General features: G+C 41.6%; 1 protein-coding gene across 1 annotated transcript in view; it reads right to left on the reverse strand.

Moving 5' to 3' along the window:
• Nucleotides 1-24,899, reverse strand: part of CACNA2D3 (calcium voltage-gated channel auxiliary subunit alpha2delta 3) — a 1,089,703-nt gene that overhangs the window by 371,890 nt on the left and 692,914 nt on the right. Inside the window, exons 12-13 of the mRNA XM_069084367.1 lie at nucleotides 20,258-20,336; nucleotides 8,143-8,276 (exon numbers count right to left, since the gene is read on the reverse strand). Coding sequence (XP_068940468.1) covers nucleotides 8,143-8,276; nucleotides 20,258-20,336 — 213 coding nt within the window. The remainder of the gene's footprint in view (nucleotides 1-8,142; nucleotides 8,277-20,257; nucleotides 20,337-24,899) is intronic.

Here is a 24,899-nt window from a genome sequence, read left to right on the forward strand (position 1 = left end):
GAGAATGTAAACTTCTTGAGGGCAGGGGCTATTTTGTTTTTGTCTCTGCTCAGTGTTTGGTTATATAGGAGGCACTTGGAAAGTGGTTTATGAATTCAATTTTGAGAGAAAACATGGCCCAAAGTAAAGAGTCCTGAATTTAGAATCATAGAACCTGAATTTCCATCCCATGCTGTAATTTATATGTACAACTTTGTCCAAGACAACTTGTCTTCTCTGTCAGTTTCCTAGTTTGTGAAGGAGTTAGATTAGATTCCTCTAAAGTTCCTTCTGCCTCGAGGTCTATGGTTCTGTGAGTGGGCATTTGGTCCTCCTTTAGGAGACAGTGGCTCTCCATTTTTCTAGTCATGCTGATGGTCTGTCCATTCTAGAGTCCTACTTACCAAACAGCTGCATGACCTCAGATAGCAGTCTCTGACATAGGGTAATGTGGAAACCAATTGAAGAGGATTTCCCTTGCCAAGGTGACCCATCACCTCAAGTCCTCATTCTGCTCCCTTTCCTAACTTCCCACTTGAAGAGCACCAGTCATCATGGCAGTCACATGTTTGGGTGGGAATTGAGCCCCTCAGCCTTGCCAGAGCCCTAATGAGTGCAGGGTGAGAAGTGAAGTGTCCCAGCATGTTCCACATGTTTTAACACTGTTTCGGAAGGCCCTGGAGGCCATTAAATTTAATGAACCCATCTGCTCCAAAAGAGAGGGCCAGACATAATCAGTTTCCTCAGTGCCATCGAGTACAGATGGTGCGCCATGTTCTGTAGCCCCAGCAGGACCCTGAATGGTTCTCCTTATGCACACATGGTCTTTTCCTTGGATGTTTCCAAGGTCTTTGAAGGCATTGGTGGTGTCGGGGGAGAGTACTGAACATAGGCACTCATTATTGCCCTGTCCTTCCTGCTTCCTGCAAACCGCCTAGCCCCCACTCCCAGACAGTAATTAAGACTGATTGGTAATAAAGCCTGGCTAAAATCTTTTCAGAAACTTCTCCTAATGACCTAGTTATAGCTTTCAAATGGACAAATGAGGGAGGTTTGTCAAATTTCTGGAGAGTGAATGCGTGTGGTAGGGGGTAGGGGAAGATGGGGAACGAGGCCAACACTGTTAGTTTAATCTGTAAAGGAAAGCATTTTAGTTTCAAAGTTTCCTACAAATGGCCTGTTGCCAGCAGAAGAGTAAAAGGTGGGTTGAAGGAGGGGGATTGAGAGTGAGTTATTCTTATAAATGGTCCTATTCTCATTGGGGCTCAAATATTTCTTCATTTCCTAGAACAGCTCTTCTCCTTGTGAAGGCTTCTGATTGGATAGATTGAAGATCCTGATGCTATCTTCTGCCTTGGATCCCTGGCCCTGGGAGGCAATAGATGTTACAGTGGAAAGTAAACTAATTAATAAACATTTATTAAACACCTACTATATACCAAATAAGGTGCTAAATTATGTAAATATAGAGAAAACAAACAAAAAATGTTTTATATTCAAGAAGCATACATATTCATGGGGGGAGAAAACACCTATATAGGTAGCATCCACAGGGATAGATGCAGGGTAGGAAGCCTCAGGTCATTGGAGGTAGAATGAGGAAGACCTTCTGCAGGACATCACATTGAACCAAAGAAGCCAAAGATGTGAAGAAGTACAGGGAGAAACACACAACATGGTAGCTGCTTCAGAGGGGATTTCCTGTTGTCTTTGTAAGCCCAGAAATTCACTTGCCATACAATAGGTGAATAATAAACGCTTGTCAATGGATCAGATTAGGAGGGGCTTCCTGAAAGAGATGGCAACACGGGGAGGCAGTTATTATTATCAGCCTCATTTTGTGATTTGGAAAACTGAGGTATACAGAGTTTAAGTGACTAGTCCAGGGTCATACAGCTAAGATGTGTCTGAGGTTGGATTTGAAATCATGTCTTCCTGACTCCAGATACTATCCATTGTATGCCTGATGCCAGAGATCTATCCATTGCAACTCTTGGTTGATTTGAGAGAAGGAAGCACATTCCAGTCATAGGTATGACATACCTCCAGTAGTTTTAGGAAGTTGTCTAGAGCACTAAGAGGTTAAGTGATGTGCCCAGGGTCATACAGCCAGTACAAGTCAAGGGGTGGAACTTGACCCTATGGCTTTCTGTCTCCAAGGGAGATATTATATATATATATATATATATTTTAACCTGGCTGCCACTCATTCAGCAGAGAGGTTTATGGATTCCATGTCAAATGCTGGCTGTGTTTTGTCAATTGATATATAATCTGATATTAGATTTCACACAATTAATGTATTTAACAATAGTTCATTTCTTTTGACTTCACCAAAAAAGCAAATGGACTTTGTAAAAAGTCATTGGGGCAAAGGAACACTTAATCAGATTGACAGCAGGAGCAGTGGGGAGATAGCCTGGGACAGGGCATCACCATCACACTTTACACACCTAGGAATTAACTTAGATATAATAAAAGCAGGAAAACATGATGACTGAATCCAAGGCTTTGAAACCCTGCTGTGTGATTAGGATTCTTCTGCATGCTTCCAGATGGAAGAATGAAAAGCCATGTGTGGGAATCTAAGTTTTATATCACTTAAGACTTATCAATGAATCTATCAACAAGCATATACCCAACTAAGCAGAGGCATTTCCCTAACTGGAACATTGTTCATCAATACTGGGACTTATCTGCAAGCTCATGCACAGGGGCTTTCCACACAAAGATGAAAGTTATTAGAGATGAATGTGAAGTCATTTCATTACATTCAAAAGTTTTACTTGACAAGTACAAAATGTCAGAGGTGTGGCTAGATATCCATACATATGAAAAAAAAGAGTCTGGGGGCCTTAGTGGACTGAAAGCTCAAGATAAATCTACAGTATAATATGGATATTTTAAAAAATAGTATAATAGCTTAAGAGGCACAGGGTGCAGGAATAAGATGATGTTTGTTTTTTTTCTGTTCTCATCAGACCTTCTCCCTTAGACTGTAGTATGTTCTGAGCACCATATTTTTAAAAGTACAATAAAAAGCAGGAAAGCAATTAAAGAAGGGAAACCAGGAAGGTGAAGTACATCAATCTGTTGATGGAACTGGTAGGAAAGGAGGAGGTGTTAAGCTAGAAACCCTTGGCAGGGGTTAGGAGAAATAGAAGAATCATAGATATGATCATATATTTGAAAGGCTTTTAAATGAGGTGTTCATTATCTATCTATCTATCTATCTATCTATCTATCTATCTATCTATCTATCTATCATCTATCTATCTATCTATCTATCTATCTATCTATCTATCTATCTATCTATCATCTATCTATGTATCTATCCATCCATCCATCTATCTCTATCTATCTAGCCATTTGTCATCTGTCTCTACCTATGTAGACTCTTGACCCTAGGTAGCAAAGCTAGAATGGCATGAGGTTTCTTTGGAAGGCTACTTTATTGATAAAGTTAGTAATACTAATCGTGTTATATTTACTTGTGACTATGGTGTATCACTCAATAGACACCAAACTCCCTGAAGGCAGGGACTAATTTTTCTTTGCCGTTCATATTTGTATCCCCAGAGACAATCATTAAAGACTTACTGACTCCAAAAGATATAACCCACATATGATCTATGCAGCTACCATCCTGACTTTAGATGAAGAAAAACAATTGGATGAAAAGAGGAGGGGAAAGGAAGGTGAAAGACTGGATGAAAGGATGGATGGAATTCATTCCATACAAAGAAGAACTGGAGGTCGGGTCCTTTTCCTGCAGAAATCCCCCCCCCCAGGTGCTGCTTGGGCTGTGCAGATCAACATAGCCAGAGATCTATTTTTAGAAGGAATGATGGATGAGTCTCATCTAGCCATGAATAGACTATTTTTAATATGCCTGATGCAATGGGGACAGATTAATCTCTCCCAGGAGGATCAATGTTGTAGAATCTGAAACAAGAATGTTCAAATAAGCTAAATCAAATTTGGTGCTTTGTATCTATTCTTCCCCTCCCCCCAATAACAAGTAGAACTGCTTGATTTCAAAGTTGGCAGAAAGCTTGGGGGTGGCATCGACTATCCGCCCACCTGGAATCCTAAAGTCACCTGCACATCACAGATAGATGACTAGTAAATATTGTTTAAGAGAAAGTTCTCCACATCTTTCAGAGAAATCATCACCAGGCTCTTTTTGAAGACTTCCAGCGACAGGAAAATCACTTCCTCCTGAGGCCACATATTCCATAGTTTGCCTGCTGTAGCTGTTAGAAAGATTTACTTCCATTGGCTCCAAAATCTACTTCCCCACGATTTCCATCCACTGGTACTAGTTCTGAATGCTGTGGTCTGGTGGGACGAGCCTAATCACCCTCCACTTGGCAGCCCTTACATATTGGAAGGTGGTCACCCTGCCATCCTACACTATCCAGGATGAATGCCCCAGTTACTCCAACCGTCTGTCTTAGCTAAGAAATTCTTAATCCTCTGGAATATTTAATACACTGAACCATTTAGGTATCATGTGTTTTTCTGGACATTTTTCTATGAATTTGTGTGTGTGTATATATGTATACATATATGTATACATAACACATATAACTACATTTGCTCACATATAGCATATCAATATGTCAATTATTTTATCTATTACCTATCTATAACACTTCTCCATCAATCAATCATCAATCTCTCATATTTATATTCCTATGTCCATCTTCTATTGTCTTTATTTTATCTATGCCTCGTCTTTCTCTAGCATCTATCACTTGTTTTATCTATCCATTTATCTATATTTATTTTTTCATCTATTTTCTTCATCCTCTCTCTCTTTCTCTCCATCTCTATCTCTCTGTCTGTCTATTTCTCCATCTATCTAATTATCTATCAATATATATTTAATGTAGGTATAGGTTTACAGAACCTATAGATTTCTCCATTTCTCTTATCTAAGATTCCTCAAGTACACACAAGCACTAAAGACACTTAAATGTGCCCTTTCATTCCGAATACCCCGGTAGCTGTACCATCTGCCTCCTGTGCTTCATGCCACATACAGGCAGATAGTTTAAGGTCTATGCTGCACACCTTGCACAAATACAATAGTTCTAGAACCTGTGAATTCCTCACTATGAATGCAGATCACAATCTCTCCACACAAGATTGCAAGAGCTTCGGGATTTCCTGGGGCTGAAGCTTTTATTGCCTGGTCTTTAGCAGCCTGTCTTCTGCTTCTGTATGGTTAGCCAGCCAAGAACAGTAGAGATAGAGTCCTACATTTGGCCTGTTGTCAAAGCCTTTGTAGGCTGACGGGAAAAAACAGGGTCATATACCTCAACTTTGGGCAGCCAGGTCACCTCCAGGTCATGATGAGGCCTTCAACATGTAGTAGTAAAGGCTTAATAATTGCTTATTTCATGATTGTATCCTGGACAAATGACAGCTATTCAAGATTCCAGTTGGTCATACTGACCCAAAGCTAATGGCTGAAATGACGAAAGCCCTTTGCCCAAATCCTGGTGGGACACTAAATGTGGCTGCTATAAAAGCTGCTGCTTACTTTGACTGTCCCATACTTCCTGACGTAATTAAGTTATCTTTGCACACTAACATGTTTGGGTACAGAAATCAGATTCAGAAATCTGCCTTTTCAGGAAGAGAGAATTTCATTGTTAGGAAGAAGCTCAGTGGTCATTGGACCCAAACCCTAATTTTGCAAAAAGCCTCCCCCTCCCAACAGATCCAGCAGGTGGTCAACCAATTATTTCTCAAAGGCCTCCAAGGGTCACTAGGTGGCATGTTGGGCAGAGCATTTGATCTGGAGTTCAAATGTAACTTCATACACTTAGTGGTTATGCGACCTTGTACAAAACATTTAGACACTTGGCCTCAGTTTCCTCAATTATTAAATCAAGGGGTTTGACTCAATGACCTCTAAGTTCCTTTCCATTTCTAAATGTGCAATCTTGTGTTATTAAGTGGAATCTCCTCTTACCCAAGGCAGTCCAATCTACGTTGAAATTTCTCTGATTATCAGGTAGCTTTTCCCAACATCACATCTAAATATTCCTCACAGTAACTTCCTATTATTTCTAGTTCTGTGCTCTGGGGACAAAGAAAGACAAGCCAATCTGTCCTCCACAAGAAATGTCTTCAACTTCTTGAAAATGTCTATCAGGATCTCTCTCCTGAGTCTTCTCTTCTCCAGCTAAACATTCTCATTTTACTCCCCTGTGACCATATGCCATGACCATGAGGTGCCTCATCACTATGATTACTCTCCTCTAGCGTCTTTTCAGTTCATCCAAGTCCTCCTTGTAATGGGGTGTCTCTAACTGAGCACAATATTCTCTATTTGGTCTGACCTGAACTGAGTAGCCTGGGACTATTACCTCCATTGTCCTGGACCCTCCACCTTTCAATGTGGTTTAGGATTGCACTTGCATTTTCAGCTGCAGTATCACAGTGTTGACCAAAAGTGACTGTATTCCATTACCTTGCCCCACCCCCAGTTGGTATGAGATAGACAGTTGTCTAGACATGATTCATACCCCATATTGTATTTCTATATGAAAGACTTCATTTTACTCTATCCATCCCATTTCTCTAACCTGTCAAGATTTTTGGGAATCCTGCCTCAGAGTTCTATAACCTATACCATACACAAGCATGCCCTCTTTGACCTTGTGTAACTCCTTGACAAAAAATGTTAAACAACCAAGGAAATGAACAGATTCTTGAGTTGTTCCACTGGGAGTGACTGTCTCTGTCATTTTCACAGGGAGAAGAAGACCTCCATGGGATCCTGAAAGCATTCTCTTAGCTAATAGCTCCATATGACTTAGGAATTTTGACTTCTAGCCACAGACCACCATTGGGTTTGAATCATATTGACAGAATCCATACATGTCATGTAACAAGTTGTATAGTTGATAGAGTAATGGACTTGAAGTCAAGGAAACCTGAATTCAAATCTTGCCTCAGTCACTTATTATTGTTGAATGACCCTGGGGTAAGTTATTTGACTTCTCTCTAACTTGGTTTTCTCATCTGTAGAATGGGGATAAATACAGTGCCTACCTCACATGGTTGTAGGAGTTTCACGTGAGAAAAAAATGTTAAGTACTTAACAGACCTTAAAAGTGTGATACTCATCATCATCATATTCTAGGGGACGTAGAAGTATGGCATACCTCTAGGGCAGTTGTTCTTAAACATGTGTGTGTGTGTGTGTGTGTGTGTGTGTGCGTGTGAAGGCCTCTTTTGTCCATCTAGGGAAGCCCATGGACCTATTTTAGAATAATGCAAGTTTTTAAAAAAAATCATATTTGAAGGAAATGCATAAGTTCAATTAGAGGTTAGCAGGGAAAGAAAGTATTGTTTTTTTCCCCCTCATACAAGTTCATGAACCCCCTGAAGTCTATCCACAAATTACATAGAGATCTGCTGTCTCTAGGCTGAGAACCCCTGCTTTAGCATGAGGAACAGGGATTGGGGGGAAAAGGGGAGAAGAAAGATGAATGTTTGTAGCAAAAGAGAAAAAAATGTTGAAAACTGTCACAAATCGGTATTTTAAATTTGAAGGATTTCATACTTAATGTTTGCGGGAAATGTCTTTAGCACTGAAATGAACTAATCCTCTTCTTCACATCAGGCAGGACATTCTGAGAAACACCATACTCTGGGATCATTCAGAGCATTTGGGATTACCAAGTAAAAATGAAAACTTGGGAAAGCAAAGATACATCCCCAGATGACCACTTTTGTGACAGCTGAACTCAAGTGGAATTTAATAGCCTTAGGCTCCGATAAACAATAAAAGCTTGTGTCTAAGTAGGTGTAAATTGTGATCCTGATAGCATGGGTAAACATCGAGGGAAAGAAATGGAAATGAGCCCAAGAAAAGGAAGAGATGTCCTTAATGGTGCTTACCAGACCAATCAAGAAAGCCAAACATGCCAGCAATCTGCTTTAATGTCAGTGGTCCTTACTGATAAATAATTATCAATAAAATCCATTAAATCACAATAATCCAATAATTTGCTTTGCCACAAAAGCCAGAAACATGTTTTAGCATAATATGATAAAGGGATCAGGTAGTCACTCATAATTCAGGCTCATCTTCAACACACAGAATGACATTACACATGGCATGTAACCATGCACACTTACAGTACTGTCGATGTATGCTTCCGTCCAGACCACATCATGTTCCTGGTCAATGACTTTTGGCCGGCTCAATACATGAAGATACTCCATGACATTCTCCTGGACATCAGCCAAGGTAGAGATCTGAGTGAAAAAACCTGAGTAAAAGACCAAGGAAACAGAATTTAGAGAGATAGTAGAGCCTATGAGGGAAGAGAATGAGACTGCTTTGTCTGATTGACTCAAATTGAACTAATTCCATAGTTAAGGGGCAAACTGGAAAGAAGAAAAAAATCATATTTTACTTATTGAGATTCTAAAATGGTGACTGAAAGAATTCCAATTGGAACCCAGAGAATTCATTAGTTCTTACATGTCAATGAGGGAGATGGGTAGGGAACTTCTGTGGGATGGAATCTCAGGTTTTCTCTTTTTTTCATTCTCTCCTTTTCCTCCCTCCCCCTCCTCTTTCTTTCCTTTCCTTTATCTCCTCTTTCCTTTTCCCTCTCCCCACCATTTATTTCCTTCTCCTCCTTGTATCAGCCTTCCTCTCCCTCTCTGATATAAAGGACTTGCTGCTTTGCCTCCTTTGAGCATAGGGTTTGACTCTCCAGACCCAGATCCCCTTGCCTGTCCTTTATGGCATCTCTCAAAGACTTCAAAAAGGACTAAGAGTATCCCAAACTCCGAACCCCCCCCCCAGTCCAAAGGAAGAGAGTGGAGGAGGAGAGGGAATGGAAGAAGTGTTTTCATTACTAGTATCAACCAAAGGGTCATAGACATAGGGCATTTTTAAACAAAGTTCAGCTGGTTTGAATTTGGTGTGCCAATCCCACACCAGATATGGGTTGTGTGGTTTCTGGTTTTGTAATGATAGCTCTGTAGAGTAATAATTAAAATGTATTATCACTTGCTCATGGCCTCTCCCACCCTGGATGCCATGAAAGGATGGACTTGCCCATCCTAGTGGCTTTACACAACCAAAAAAGGAGCTAGGAATGAATGCCTGGCATTGACTTGACATCATAATGAGCAGAGACTCCTTTGGTCACCACATTTCCCCAACGGGTCACTGGAGGTCAGTTTCCAGCAAAATATGTGCAACTGGAAAAATAAAAGAGAACAACACACTTCCCATTAAAGGGCACTGCTCATATGATGGTTACCCTTAAAGAAATTATTGACTTAACTACTTCTAAAGGCAAGTGGAGATTGGAAGCTCAGGCAAGGACCCTACTTCATTGACCTTTGAGATCTACACATCTGGAGCACAGTCTCAAAATCTCAGCAAATAAGCATTGAATGAATGGATGGTTAGATGCATGGAAGGATGAATGCATAGATGAAGGAAAGGGGGAGACTGAAAGCTTAACTGACTTACCTGGGGTCACACAACAAGAATATGTCAGAAGTGAGTAATTAACCCAGGCCTTTTGACTCCAAGGTTGGGTCTTTATCCATTAGGCTCCTCTATTTGCTATGGTTATGCTTTGTTCATTATGCTACACATCATTCCATACTGTATCATAAGTGGGAGTAGGACATGGTAGATAGGGAACAAACACAAACAAGAATTGTGTTCAAGTCCAGCCTTTGACACATATTGACTGTGTGACTTTGGGCAACTCATTTAATTTCTTCATGTCCCAGGTAACTCTCCAAGATGATAAGCTGCAGAGCAGGTGCATATCTGCTTGTCAAGAGACTTTCAAATTCAAGCTTTCTATTTGGCAATGAAATCACAAATCTGGTCTCTTTCTGTCTCTCTGTGTCTCCCTCTGTTTGTCTCTCCTCTCTCTGTCTCTGTCTGTGTGTGTATGTGTGTGTGTGTGTGTGTGTGTGTCTCTGTCTCCCTCTGCCTGTCTCTGTCTCTCTCTGTGTCTGTCTGTCTCTCTCTGTCTCTGTCTCTGTCTCTCTTTCTCTCTGTCTCTGTCTCTGTCTCTCTCCCTCTCTTTCTCTCTCTTTCCATGAGTGTGTTTCCTGTCTCCAAGACCAGGGCTCTTTCTCCACACCATACTATCTTGCTGAGGTAGTGAGTGATCTAACTTCATCTCAGTATTTTCTGTGCTTAAACATGAGATGTTTAATAAATGTCTTCAGAGGACCTGGAAGAAGACCGAGATGACAAGGTCCATCTTACCTTCTCTCCATCTACCATTTATTTAGTGAAGGGTTGATTAGGGTCAACTAGCACTGCTTAAGAATCAGGCCCTGTGCTAAGTGCTGGGATCTGAAGAAAGGAAAAATCAAGCCAAACAAATGGTCGCTGTTCTCATGGAATTCAAAATTAAATGGGGGAGACAACCTGGGGACAACTACATGCAAGAGGCGGACCTTATAAACTGGGGGGTAGCCTCAGAGGAAAGACTCCTCTGGGAATGGTTTCATGCAGAAGGTAACCCACACCATTGCTGTCCTGGCACAGCAGTAGAAAGAAGGCCAGGCCTGGAGTCAGGAAGATTCATCTTCTTGAGTTCAAAACTGGCCTTAAACATTTACTAGCTGTTTGGCCCTGGACAAGTCACTTAACCCTGTTTGCCTTTGTTTCCTTGTTGTAAAGAGCTGGAGAAGGAAATGGCAAACCATTACCAAGAAAACCCCAGATGGTGTGATGAAGAGTTAGAAATGACTGAAAATGACTGACTAACAGCAAAAATAACTAACTCTTGTCCGAGGTAGACAAGATGCATGCATCCCTCGGATCTCCTTGTGCCTCCAGGAGTCCCGGAATTACAAGGCAGAAAGGGTTTCATTATTTCCTGGGGTTCTTGGCAAGTGTCCAGATCTCATTCTCTACTGGAGACCCAGGCCAAAGATACGTGCAATTTCATTTATTATAGCTAAGATCTGACTCTAAGCAGCACACAAAAGCAGACCTTCACCAAACAAACACTTTCAATCAGCTAACCCCTGCCCATTAAGGGTCTTGATCTTTCTCAAAGTGCCTTGTTTTAAGATTGTCATGTGAGTTTGAATGAACATATGTGGTGTTTGATTGATAATAGGAAGTCACCAAGGATTGGAACCGAGGGTTGTCACCAATTACACCCTTTCCTTAGTTTCTTTTTCTTTGTTTTATTCTCTGAGCTGAAATAATTGTTAAATGCTTTTTAAAAAAATATGGCTCTTGAATGTTTAGTTTTTTCTTAAATGTGATTTTAGACTCAACCTCATGCCTGAATAAAGCCTGCAATCACTTGGTAATTATGAGGGGGTAATTAATACTGAAATTAGCCACCTATCATGACTGGCCTGTTCAATTTTCTCTATCACATCAATTTATTTACTTTCGTCCTTAGCGATTTTTCCTCCTTGAAGTTCAGGTCACAACTAGCATACAGAAAAAACCAAATGGAAGAAGCATCGTAGGTTTCCTTCTCAAGTTTCTGATACTTCATCCTCCTAGGCTTCATATTCATACTGAGGCAATTCTCAAAGAGATACTGCATTGGCATCCCATGCAGTGACTCTGATAATCAGGCTTGCTGTATTCTGTTACAGTGATTATGGAATCAGATATGAGAGCTGGAAGGAGTTTTAATCGTTGTCTGGTCCATTTCCCACACAGGATCACAGGAATGTGGATTTGGGGCTAGAAGTGATATTAGAGACCAGAAGGAACAACTCTCTTATTTTACAGATGAGGAGAGTGAGGTCTGGAGATGTTATTTAGGTGAATTATCCAGGGTCACACAGCTAGGAAACTTTCAGAGGCAGGATTCAAGCTCAGATCTTCCTAGTCCAAGTTCCACACTCTATTGCTTCCCCATGCCCATGCCACTCTCAAATCTGGAATGTTACCCTCCTTGGAATTAGCCATGGTAGATGCTTCTATAGTTTGATTACAAACTGTAGAAGTGGCAAATGGACAGAGATAGCATTCAAGAGAAGAGCGTGGGGGGAAGGGGTAGGGGGAATGATGCATTTCATTAGACTCAAAGACTTAGAAAATTAGCCCCCCAAAAGGTTTAGTTGAACTCTCCCATTTCACAAATTGCAGAAACTGAGGATCAGGGAGAGGAAGTGACTTGTCCTTGGCCTGGATTCCCTGCCTCCTGGTTCTCAGGGTCAGATTGTCTTCCATCTACTCTGTTGTGGATGTACAATATTCTTTACACACTATCTCTTCCATTAGAACATAAGCTGCACTTAAGTGAGCATGTTCTACCCAAGACCCATGGCCCCACCAGCTTTACTGAGATTTCTACTCAGGTTCTTTCAAAGTTGTGCTTTGGTTGAAAGTATACCTTTCAATAAACATTATTCTATATGAAAAGACAGAGAGAGAGAGAGAAAAAAAGAGAGAGAGACAGAGAGAGAGACACAGAGAGACAGAGAGAGAGAGAGACACAGAGAGACAGAGAGAGGCACAGAGAGACAGAGAGAGTTTTGCCTTTTTGGGGGGATCTTCCATTGCTTAGCACAGTCTGGCACATAGTAAGCTCATAATAACTTAGTAAGTGCTTCTTGATTGACCATTTGATTGATTTGTATTTCTTCCATTAGAGCAATCTCTCTTCTGCCTGACCCTAGGACTGAATTTAATTCTGATGGGGCACCAGTATATAAGTCCTTTTCTTAGGGAGCTCCTACTTTAGGGAAGAGGGGCAGGTAAGGGGTGCCATAGTGCACAGAGCGCTGGGCCTGGAGTCAGGAAAACTCATCTTCCTGGCTTCAAGTCTGGCCTCAAACACTTCCTAGCTGTGTGACCGTTAGCAAGCCACTTAACCCTCTTTGCCTCAGTTTCCTCATCTGTAAAAGGAGTTGGAGAAGGAAATGGCAAAACCCTCTAGTATCTCTGCCAAAAACCCCTAAATGGGATCCCAAAGAGTAGGACAATTGAACAACAATTTAGGAAAAAATCTTATAAATTTTGGCATAGTGATGAACCATGGGAACTGAGGGTACCCAGAATGGAACCTTATGAGCAGGGGGTGGCTGGGATGGAAGGTTTTCTTATGGGGTTATCTCATCACAGTATAAGGCCTTCGACATATTCAGCTTTTAGTTCTGCTTGTCAGTCTATGGGCAGGGCTCCCAAAAGATCCCTGTCTCCAGATGCTGTTTCTCTTCAGAGCAGCATAGAAATAAAGTTCAATAAATGCAGATTTTTCTATGTATGCTTATTTGAAAATAAAGTGACGACTCACAAGGTAATGTAATCTAGCACTGAATTTCCTCCTGCTTTAAAAAGAAAAAAAATGTTTGAAGGATACCCAAAACTTACTAGATTCACCTTCATCTAAATATTGTCAGCTATCCCTGGAAGACATTATAGCATAGCACGGATCTTGAAGTCAGGAATATCTACTTCAAACATTTACTTGCTATGTGACCTCTGGCAAGTCTCTTACTTCTCTGTGCCTCAGTTTCCTCTGCTGTAAAAGGAGAGGGTTGGACTCAATTGACTCTAAGCTTGCCTCCAGACCTAAATCTATGAATTATCATGCTTGCATTTATAAAGGATTTTATAATTCCTTTAATCATGCCTCCTCTGTTTCTTTCTCTGTGTCTCTATCTTCTTCCCAGTCCCATTCTCTTGCCTGCTCTTTGCACAGTGACCTCCCTTGGCAGCATCATTTACTTTCATGGTCTGGCTGCCATTTCCATGCAAATGACTTTCAAGTCATTCTCTCTGGGCTTGATTTCTCTTCTGAGCTCCAGGTCCTACCTTCAATTGCTCAGAAGATTCTGTGTGTGTGTGTGTGTGTGTGTGTGTGTGTGTCTTTCTCTTTGTCTCTCTGTCTCTGTCTCTCTCTCCCTCTCCATTCCCAAAAAGCAATGAAAACTAGGTATACTACAAAATGAGCTAATTGTCTTTTTTCTCCTAAACCTGCTTATCCTTCTTTTGCCTTTTTTTTTTGGAGGGCAGTTGGGTTTAAGTGACTTGCCCAAGGTCACATGGCTAGCTTTTGTGTTAAGTGTCTGAGGCTGGATTTGAACTCAGGTCCTCCTGACTCCAGGGACGGTGCTCTATTCACTGGGCCACCTTATCCTTCTTGATTCTATTATTTCTCACTATGGCAATACCAATTTGGCCAGTCTCCCATAAATGCCATACAGGCTATTCAGGTTAGTCCAATCCGATCCACCTTTATTTATGCCTCTTTCTTCTTTGTCACTCCTCTGTTCCAGGCACTAGGTCTCATTGATTCTGCCTCTTGCCGCATCTCTCACATCTGCCCCCTCTGTGCTCTCTCACCCGCCCCCACCATCACCCCTTTCCTAGGTCACTGCAAATGTCTCCAGGCTGGTCTCTACACCTTTACTTTTCTGCTGTCTCCAACCCATTCATTTTAGCATTGTAGGAATAATCAGTCCTAAATAGAGACCTGAACAAGTTATCTTCCAGGGGCTTCCTATCAAAGTAAGACCACCTCCTCTATTGCAAGGCATCACCCTAGCTTTACGGAGCAATCTCCCATCATTCACCTTCACACCGCCAACCCTCCAGTCAAACAGGACTCTCTGTTCCCTGGAAATATTCTCTGTCCATCCAACATGGTGTCTTTGCTCAAACTGTCCCTATACCTGGCATGGCCTCATTTCTTCCCCTTAGCTATTTGCAACTCCTACTCCCTCTTTAAAACCCAGCCCAGGAGACCCCCCCCCCTTTCCTGGATTCCCAGTACATAATGTCATTCACCTTCAGACCTGACATTACCTCAACTGTTTTTCAATATCTATCCTTCTTCCCTGCCCCCACCTAGACACTCATTTCTTAAAACAAATGAATACAGAAGAAAGAGGAGAAAAATGTGGATGAGCAAAATTAACCAATTCATTACCCAAGTGTGTCAGCCCCACCCACCTGCACCAAGAAAGGAAGGAATGTTTCCTCCTTCCATGTTCTGGAACACACTTGGGCATTGGAATTCCCATTCCCCTTCTTATCTTCATTCACATTGTTCTGGTCATTTTCTCCCACTGAATTTTGCTACGTAACAAATGCTTTCTTGGGCAGTATTATTACATTGCCTTTTCTCTCTAAGTGAGAGCGTTCTATCCCCACACTACAACATAAGCTTCCTAAGGGCAGGTTCCCCAGCACAGCACTTTCTGTATACAGTGGGTGCCTAATAAATGTTGCATTGACAGAGTTCTTCATGTGATCTACAGTCTCAGTTGAGCCTTAGTTCAGGTCTGGGGGGATAAATCTTTGTCTGGATTCTTGGAGTAAATAACACCCTGGCAACAAGAGGGAATTTACTTGGCTCTCAAATTCCCATGTGGCACCAAGCCTGCCTGCATTGGTGGGGCTCAGACTAAGAGGATCTCAGAGGCCTGGAGCAGGGCCAGATAAACACTGGGCCAAGTCCTTTCATGGAGTTTCACCCCAAACATCCCATTTAGATGCAAATCCCTATTTCCCTGGTATTTTATTATACACAACCTTTTTTCTTTTAATGAACAGAGACAAAAAAGAAATTAACTACAAGGCAATGCAGTATGCAAATAATAATAGTTCCATTTACATACTGGTTTAGGTTTGCAAAGTGGATTATGTTATCTCATTGGCCCCTCAGAAGGACCCTGTGAAGCAGAGGTTATTATTTCCCCATTTTATAGATGAGGCACAGATAGAAGACCATACAGTTCATATGTGACTTTAGTAGGATTTAGACTCAGGATTTGCAATCCAGAAAATGGGGTGCCAGTGACTTTAGGCAAGAAAGGGCTTTTTCTCTGGGACAAACAATGAACAGATTGAATGAATGGTCTTTAAGGTCCCTTCCTCAGGGCTATGGCCTTAAAGCTGAAAGGGACCTCAGAGTCCTCCCCGCCCACCCTCCACCCCCCCAGTCTGGAGATGAGGTTACTGTGGCACAAAGAGGGAAACTGACTTATTCAGAGCACACAGACAGTAGGCAGAGCTGGGATTTGAACCCAGGACTCAAAATTGGAATTCTTTCCATTTGACCACCTTGCCTTCAGCCCTAATAACTGATGATCTTGTGAAATTAATAAAATCATTGGAGATCTCTTTGTCATTTTATTTTCACCTTTTTCCTTGTGTAGAGAGGGGAGGGAGGAGTTTATTGATGACCGCTATATTTCCCAAGAGTTCTAGGCAACCGAATCATCTTGGGGCAGTCCCATTTACTCAAGCCCATCCTCTAGGATTACCTTAGATCTGGTTCCTGAAGAACTGATACATCTTGGTACAACTTTGGACTCCAGAAGAGGAGGCAGCATCATGACCAGGGAATTGAGCTTGGAGTCAAGGGGACCCAGGTCCAAATCCCACCGATGATACCTAGTGGTTGTGTGTCCTTGGGCACAAGTCTCTTACCTTTTCTGTGCCTCAATTTCTTAAGCTGTAAAATGAGGGGCAATTGAACTTAGGAACTTCAAAGCTCCTTTTTAGCTCTAGTCCTATGGCTTAGCATGATCCTTTTACAGGAGAGGAAACCAAATCGCAGAGAGGGGAAGTCTTTTTGCCTTGACCAAGGCCCAGAGACTCCTAAATTCTATCTCTATGATCTTGGGTTAATCACACAATCTCCTGGGCCGCAGTTTCAAGTGGGAGAGTTGGACTCGATGGTTTCTACACTGATTCTCAGCTCTAAATCTGATGCAATGATCCAGTCAGATATCTGGGTAGAATTCCTAGTGGATGTCTTTTTTTTTTCTATTAAACAATACACCAATAGATATGTCCCTAGGCGGTGAAATAGCACTCAGAAATGCCAAATACCATCAAATGTCATTTGGGGATATAAAAAGAATGTATTTCTCCATGGTCCTGTGGAAAGAAGGCCATATTTAGAACACTGAAAGATATTGCTACTATTCTCTTTCAAGCAAGGAGGAAAGTAACTAGATAGAATCGTAGATAGACTGCTGGATACAGAGTCAGAAAGAACTCAGTTCACATTCTGTTCTGACTCTTCCTACTATATAACCCAAGGCAAGTCACTTAACTCTCCTGTGATTCCGTTTACTCATCTATAAAATGATGGAGTTGAACTGTATGGTCTCTTCCAGCTCTAAATCTATAACCTTATGACCATAGGCAGAGAAATAGTCACTTTTATCAATTAAGGAAGAATTGAACTAGCTTTTAATAATAATCATTTATAAAATCTTGTTGGTTTCGTTTGTTTTTTTACAATGACAAACTTTCCATCAAAAGTGAATATAGCGGGAGAAATAGTTGCTGCCTATTTTATCATTTAGCACCCAGCCCAATAGGGAATTTTTCTTCTCCCCACCCCAGCTCCAGATATCTGAGCCGGTCTCCCAGCTCTGGATATCTGAGCCAACCCCCCAGCTCTGGATATCTGAGCCAACCCCCCAGATCCGGATATCTGAGCCGACCCCCCCAGCTCCGGATATCTGAGCCGGTCCCCCAGCTCCGGATATCTGAGCCAGTCTCCCAGCTCCAGATATCTGAGCTGACCTCCCAGCACTAGATTTACCCTATGCACCTGCCTAGCCAGTAGTAGAGAATGAGAGTAGCAGATTACATAACCAGTTCTACAGGGGAGTCAGGGTTGGGAATGCTTTCATGTTTTTTAAATGGTTTGCTGTTTGGCCTCATTAAAGCCAAGCTCCCTTCAGATATGCCCTATTTATGCAAACAATGTGAAAGAAAAATTCGTCTCTGGGCTTTCGTGGTTTTGCCATCGGATCACAGGATTTGGAGAACTCTGGCAAGGTGGTGTGCGTTTCCCCGGAGATCTTTCGCAAGCCAAGAGTTCTGCTCGCCACAGGTTAGTCTGCTTTGGACACTGTCCTGCTGGTTTCTAGGTTTCCAGCGGGCAAGTTGATCTGGGGGTCACTGACCTCAGTGCCGCCCACACTCTCTTAACTCTTGCTCCATAAAAGACTTAGCCTCCATCCTACTTGTTTAGTCACGCTGTGCGTTGTTCCTGCTGGGCCCCTTCTGATTTCCTGGGCTACTGTGCTCTGGTCAGCACGAGAATTTGGACAAGTCAGAGCAGAGTTGTGTGTAAGGGGGAGCACAGAACCTCTTCCTGCTTGACATGAAAAATGCTGTGCTGCCTTCCAAACTCGAACAATCAGAGACTGTAAACAGTGATTGAATTAATGGGCATTGATGGATCCTGGCTCACTGAAGTTACCAGGTCCAAATGCCCCATCACTGGCGCCACCGCTAACCCATCTTTATTTGGGTACTGAGAATAACAGCTTCATACTTAGATGGTAACTTCATGTCTGGACTGAGATAAACAATGGGCTTCTATTCCTGAGAGGGAACACCAGAGAAATGAAGAAGGTGAAACTAATGAGGAGGTGGAGTAAGGGGATAGTGGGGATGGGGGGGATTTGGAGGCAAAGGATCTGGGGGGGGGTCATGTCTGGCATTCAAGGAGAGGGTTTGTAACTGAGAGGAGGGCCAAGGAAAGCTTACTGATGAGGGTGCGTTATGCAGTAACAGACCACAGAAAGAATATTCATGGAAGGTTATGAGGGGAATTCATGTGGTGGGAGGCAATAGAATGAAGTAAAACTCAGGCTCAAATCCTGTGTCTTACTTTCTGTGGGTAATTCATTAACCAACCTCAGTTATATTATCTGTGAAATGGACACAGTACTACTTTTAACATTTATCTTGGTCTTCTTCGTGAATGAAGGGCAACAATGAACCAACCAGTATTTAGCTTATATGGCTATTCATGTCATCATGGATTTGACAATGAAAGCAGACTTGGAGATTAGCTCATCTAGATCAACACTCTCTTTTTACAGATAAAGAAACTGAAACTCAGAGATACTGGCAAGACCCAAATGAGATCATGCATGTAAAGTGATTTGCAGAATTTAAAATACCACATAGATGTCTAATGCTGAAAATAGCAATAATTGATACTGATGGAGGTAGCAAGGGCTACTAGAAAGTACAAAAGATTTGGCATCATTTTCCTACTCTGGTCCTCAATTTCCTCATCTGTAAAATTAAGTAACTGGACTCAGTGACCCTTACGGTCCCTTCAGCTCTCAAGTTATGTCCCTCTGATGGATGCTGGTGGGTGTGTATAGGACGGGAAGCAGATGGAGGCCATCCTGCACCAGATGGTCCAGTCCAGAGGCTCCCTTCCATTGTCTCCTGGGATTGTCAAAGAGTTGCTTTTGGGGCTTGTAAATCCAAAGGACTCCACTTTTAAGTCAGTCCCTAAAAAAGGACTTTGCTGGTTAAATCATCTTCAAAAGTCTTCTTCAAAGGCTCCTTGTAAACAATGACTAAAACTCAATTATGGCATAATATTAGTTGATTAAGACAAGACTTCAATTTCAGTAATTTCCATCAGCTGGACATAGACAGTGGTAAAAACAATAACCCATGACTAAGTGGATGCTGGATGATGGGGGGCATCCTAATTGTATGTGGCACAAATCACAACAAAAAAATTGCAAGGAAAATTTTGGGTGATTTTTTTTTCAAGAGCACAGATAAAAGGGGAAAAAATGGGAGTAGGCATCACTCTGACAGGGAGTCAGCATTCCCATTTCCTTCTGGAGCAGGGCACTGCTGTCTTACAATGATTTTGTGGCTAGATGGTCATTTAGCCCACACAGTATTTGGGCCCCAATCCATTTTCCTCTCTTCATGACCTACCTCAATCTCTGAATCAAGGCCAAGTTCATTATTTAGACCCAGATGGCATTTCTGATGTTTGAAAGGAGGCAAGCCAGCATATGGACAAAAAAAAATAATAATCAGACGATAGAATCACAAAGTTGGAACTTAAGGAACTTTTGTGATCATCCATTACATCCCCCTCCATTTTCAGGTGAGTAAATTATGGCTCTTAGGGAAGAAGGAGCTTGCCTTAGGTGTCATGACTAGTTTCTGGTGGAACTTGGATTAAAATCTCTGAAGAGAGAAAAATTTCTCTAAAGTGACTATTGAGAAACACCCTTTCCCCCAAGTTAAATAGCTGTGATGTTTTTCAAAAATTATTTTCTATTTGTAATTTCAATAGATTTTAGGTTTTTTTTTTAAGTCAGTTATCTTTTAGGAAGAACATTCAAAAACTACTTAAATATAGTGTTTTCTTTTGCTTTGTTTTTCCAAGAATGTCTCCACTTGTTTTAGAACATTGAAAAATTTCCCCTTGCTTGGCGTGACATTCCCTTACCCTCACATCACAGTTATAGAGGGCAAACAAACCTTTGTTGGCACAGGCCATCCATTTGAGATTGTCGGCAAACGCAGCTTCTCTTCCTATCAGATATGTAAAGATGCGAACCTGAAAGCAGAAAGAATGAATTAACATTCCCTCGGGGCTACATGGCATATGCAGGGCCTAGCCCAACCCCGGGTGGTTCAGCTCCCTATTAATGTCTTCATGCTTCACATCTGTAGGGACATATTTAAGAGATCTGGAGCGGGGCTGCTTGGTAACGAAGGGCGAATGGGCCCCTTTGTTCTTCGGGAGCCATATGGCTCATTGGGAGGAGGGGAGGTACCAGTGCCCTGACTCCAGCCAGAGGAGATGCCAAATCATTTCTCTCCTGTGAAAGTCTAGCCATTTCAAAGAGCATTTAAGTGCCAGCTTTGGGCCAGACCTTCTGCTAAGTGCCAGGGATCAAAACTCCAGAAAGACTAGACAGTCCCAGTTGGAAATGGAGATGTGTGACTGTGATGTCTCCAGCGCCACCTCCAATGGGAAGCCTTGTCTGATTTGCCTGCTTATTAAAACTATCACTCTCTTTCAACTATTATTATTATTTTTTTAAGCAATCGGGGTTAAGTAACTTGCTCAAGGTTACACAGCCAGTTATTTCTGGGTGTGGTGCTGAGTTATCTGAGCCCGGGATTTGATCTCCAGGTCGTCCAAACACTGGAGACAGTGCTCTTACTCGCTGAGCCACCTGGCCACCCCTAAGCAATTGGGGTTAAGTAACTTGCTCAAGGTTACACGGCCAGGTGTTTCTGGGTGGGTGCTAAGTGTCTGAGCCCGGGATTCGATCTCCAGGTCGTTCTGACACTGGAGCCGGTGCTCTTACTCGCTGTGCTACCTGGCCGCCCCTCAACTATTATTTTTAAAATTAAATGTGCAAATACTATATCCCTGCCAGCAAGGACCATTTCTTTAGCTTTGCTTTATATTCTGTATACAACAAGAAGCTAATAAATACTTCTTCATTTCTATTAAGTTAAACTTTCTATGGAATTGTTTCTTTTTGCTATATAGACTTAGAGAGTTGGTGCATAATTAATGTTTATTGAATTGAACTGAGTTGTATTTGTTTCTTTTTTTACTATATATCCTTGTACATGGTATTTAATTGAGTGGAATTTGCTCTCGATTTGTTAACTTTCTGTCATTGGATTCTTGTGCACAGTTGGTTCCTAATAAATACTTTTGAACTGAGTTGAATTTGTGATGGATTCTCAAGATCATTACATCTCCCTGGTCCATGGAGACATTAAGACCACTTGTCTCCTTAAGACTATGGACACAAGCTTTGAATATGAAAGCATGCTAAATACCCAGAGTTTTTGCCCATGTGAATGATGGCCTAAGTTGAAAACACCCTTCCAGCTTTCCCCTTATATACAAACTATAATTACTTGTGAAGCAGCTGACTTGGGTGAGAGATGGCAACCATTTGGGGATAATTGAATCCAGTTCTTTTTCCATCATTTTGGAATCTTGAGCTCCCTTGAAGACACAACTCAGCTGACATCTGCTGATGAGCCCTTTCTGTTTCTGTCAGGGTAGTAACCCATCCAAACTCCTGAAATTCCCTTGTGTTCCTTTGTAGTATAGTTAGATTATTTGGTAATTACTATTTACAAATTCGTAAATGCTTATTACATTACTCGTAAATACTTAACTAGTGTAAAACATGTTCTCTGCTTCCCATCCTATGTCCCATGCAAGCTCTCTGCAGACGGATGGGGTTGGTTTTGCTTCCATCTTTGTACTCCCAAGTCCTGGGGTAAATGACCCAGCATATACTAGGCATTTAGCAAATATTGAATTGAATTAATCTGAATCAAAGAACATTTTTAAACAATCTGGTGCTTCTTAAAAGGTACAAGAGACTATGCAGAGTCTAAGTTCTCCTGCTGTTAATTCTCTTCCAAAATCCCTGAAGAGACTCTCTCATGAATCAAGGCTTCCATGAAACAAACCCTGGCACCCCCGAACCCAGGGGGTGGGGCAGAGTGCAAACCTCTGTGATCTGGTATTGCGTGCATTGAAGGTTTCCTGAGCCTCTCCTCTGGACTCCGGCAAGCCTATTGCTTGCAAGTATTATCAGCAACAATTACACCTAATTTAAACAATCACTTATCTGATCATGAATGTGAAATGATTGCGATATATAATAAATGTGTACCAGAGCAGTTTTTAAAAAGATAAACATAAAACAATTGAGTTCTGGTTTCAATCCCCTAGAAATCTATATTTCAAGTTGATTATCAGGGGCATGAACTGATTCCAGTGATTTAAAAACTGAAGGTCCATACATGATTTGATAGACTGCTGCGGTTCAATTATGTGTCCAATTATGTATATCAACTGTTCCTGGGTATATTTTTTTCAAAACTGAATGGACATTTATGGCTATAAAGCCTCTACCAGGAAGACTGAGGAGAGGCAACACGGACCCTTCATCCTTCCCCCCAACAAAATATAAGCCTCTTATGATCAGGGGTCTACTTTGCTTCTTTCTTTGTATTCTCAGCACTGACTACCTTGCATGTAGAATATACTTAATAATGTTTGTTGATTGATTATCCAATTGACTTGTTTCCCCCGTGTTTAATAAGCCCAATACCACAAACGTAGTAGATATATCATAATTGCTGGTTTGTTGGGTTGGATTCAGGAGCAGCATGCTATATTTCCCTCAGATTCCTAGGCAAAACACTTCTCAGGGCTGCTCCAAACTTAACCAAGGAACTACTTTCTCTAGAGGCCTATAGGCTTCTTACTTGCCTGAGACCCACTATATTCCTTGAACTCTCAACAGTTGAGGAGAAGTGCAATTGTCCCAAAATGGTATGGCCTAAGAAGGCATCCACCTCAAAAGGAACTTGCCTGGAAAGGAAAACCACTGATCTTTTCCCTGGGAAATAGGGACCCAAGAGTCCAAGGACCTGTTCAAACCTTCCTCTGACACCATCTACCAATGTGATCTCAGGAGAATTACTGAGTCTCCCTGGGCCTCATTTGGCTCACCCATAAAATGAGTGGGGCTCCATTCTGGAGCCTCTGAGGGCCCTTCCAGCTCCACATCTGTTGTTTCATGATGTACTCAGAAGCGGGGAAAGAGGTAGGCTTTATTTTTCTTATAGTCCTCCACAATGAAGCAGAAACCCTCGTCACCCCATGAACAAATTCCAGAAGATGGGCATGCTATATGTTGAACTTTGTTTTTAACATGGATTCCCTCCTATAGTCAAATAAAGACTAGGTACATATCTGGGCAGGATTTACTAAACTCTAGGACACTCATCCATCCTTGTGACTCTCTAGGGATGAATCCCAGGATTGTAAGATTTGGGAAAAAGAACCTTCGTGACCATCACATGCAGCTCCCTCATTGTCCAGATAAGGAAACTGACGTATAAAGAGACTGGAAGACTTCCTGAGAATCAATCAGAGGATACACAGTAGAAGAGAGAGATCTGGACCCAGGGATTCTAACTCAATACAGGAAACTCTCTGTCAGACTCTAGATGCTCTCGTCTATAGAGATGTATCTCATGTCTGCTTTTTGGAAGTCCTGGATCTGAGAAAAACGGGAATGTCACTTACAGGCTTCATTTGCACTCATTTACTCATGTATCTTTACTTTGTATGATATTTGCATTTACTTCCCTGCACGCACATTTCCCTACAGGACAATATAACATTCAGGACAGAGACCATTGTCTTTTTCTTTTCAAACATGTTTCCATTGAGCTTAGCAGGGAACCTCAAACAATGTAGCAGCTTAGTAAGTGCTTGTTGGTTTGCATTGAGGTTTTATGTCTTTGAATGAGATCATAAGTAAGATACATCATAGACTGAAATATAGAACAGAAAACCCCCAATCTATCTAAAGCCATATAAAAATGTGATAAATTAAAGAAATGCAAATCTCAGCAATTCTGTTTTTCCCGCACATATATCAGATTGGAAAGATGAAAAAGAAAAGAAAGAAAATGACAAATGTTCTAAAGACTGAGGGAAAGCAGGCACATTAAACATACTATTGGGGGAGCAGTGAGTGCATCCAACGATTCTGGAAATCAGCTTGGAACTATGCTCATAAAGGTAATAAACAGTACATGCCCTTTGACCCCGCTATTCCATTGGCATGCATGCCCTAAAAAGATCAAAGAATGATGGAAATATCCTAACTGTACACAATTATTTATAGGAGCTATTTTGTGGCGGTAACCCCCCTGTCCCCCAGAAAGAAACTCTGGAAAGTAAGAAAATGCTGAACAGTTGGGAAATGATTAAACACTGTGGTCCCTGAATGTATTAGAACACTATGCTGCTCTAAGAGATGATGAAAGGAACAGCATCAGAGAAAACTGGGAAGATTGCTGTGAACTGAAGTAGAGAGAAGTGAGCAGAGCCAGGTGAAAAATTTATTCCCAATGTCAATGTTGTAAAAGCAAACACTTCTGAACTACTTAAGAATCAGACAGCTGAGTTACCAACCAGGATTCCAGATACTGGATAAAGAGAAACTGTGCCCTGCCATTGTCAGGCCATGGAGGGAAGAAGAAATGACAGAGAAGATATGAAAGGCTGATAGGTTGTCTCAGGAAAGCATTGATGGGTATAGTGGCTAACATGGTA

Source organism: Petaurus breviceps, unplaced genomic scaffold, assembly GCF_028583685.1.
Source record: "Petaurus breviceps papuanus isolate PSGF00001 unplaced genomic scaffold, PetGlider_PUasm1.0 174, whole genome shotgun sequence".
NCBI classification, from domain to species: Eukaryota; Metazoa; Chordata; class Mammalia; order Diprotodontia; family Petauridae; genus Petaurus; species Petaurus breviceps.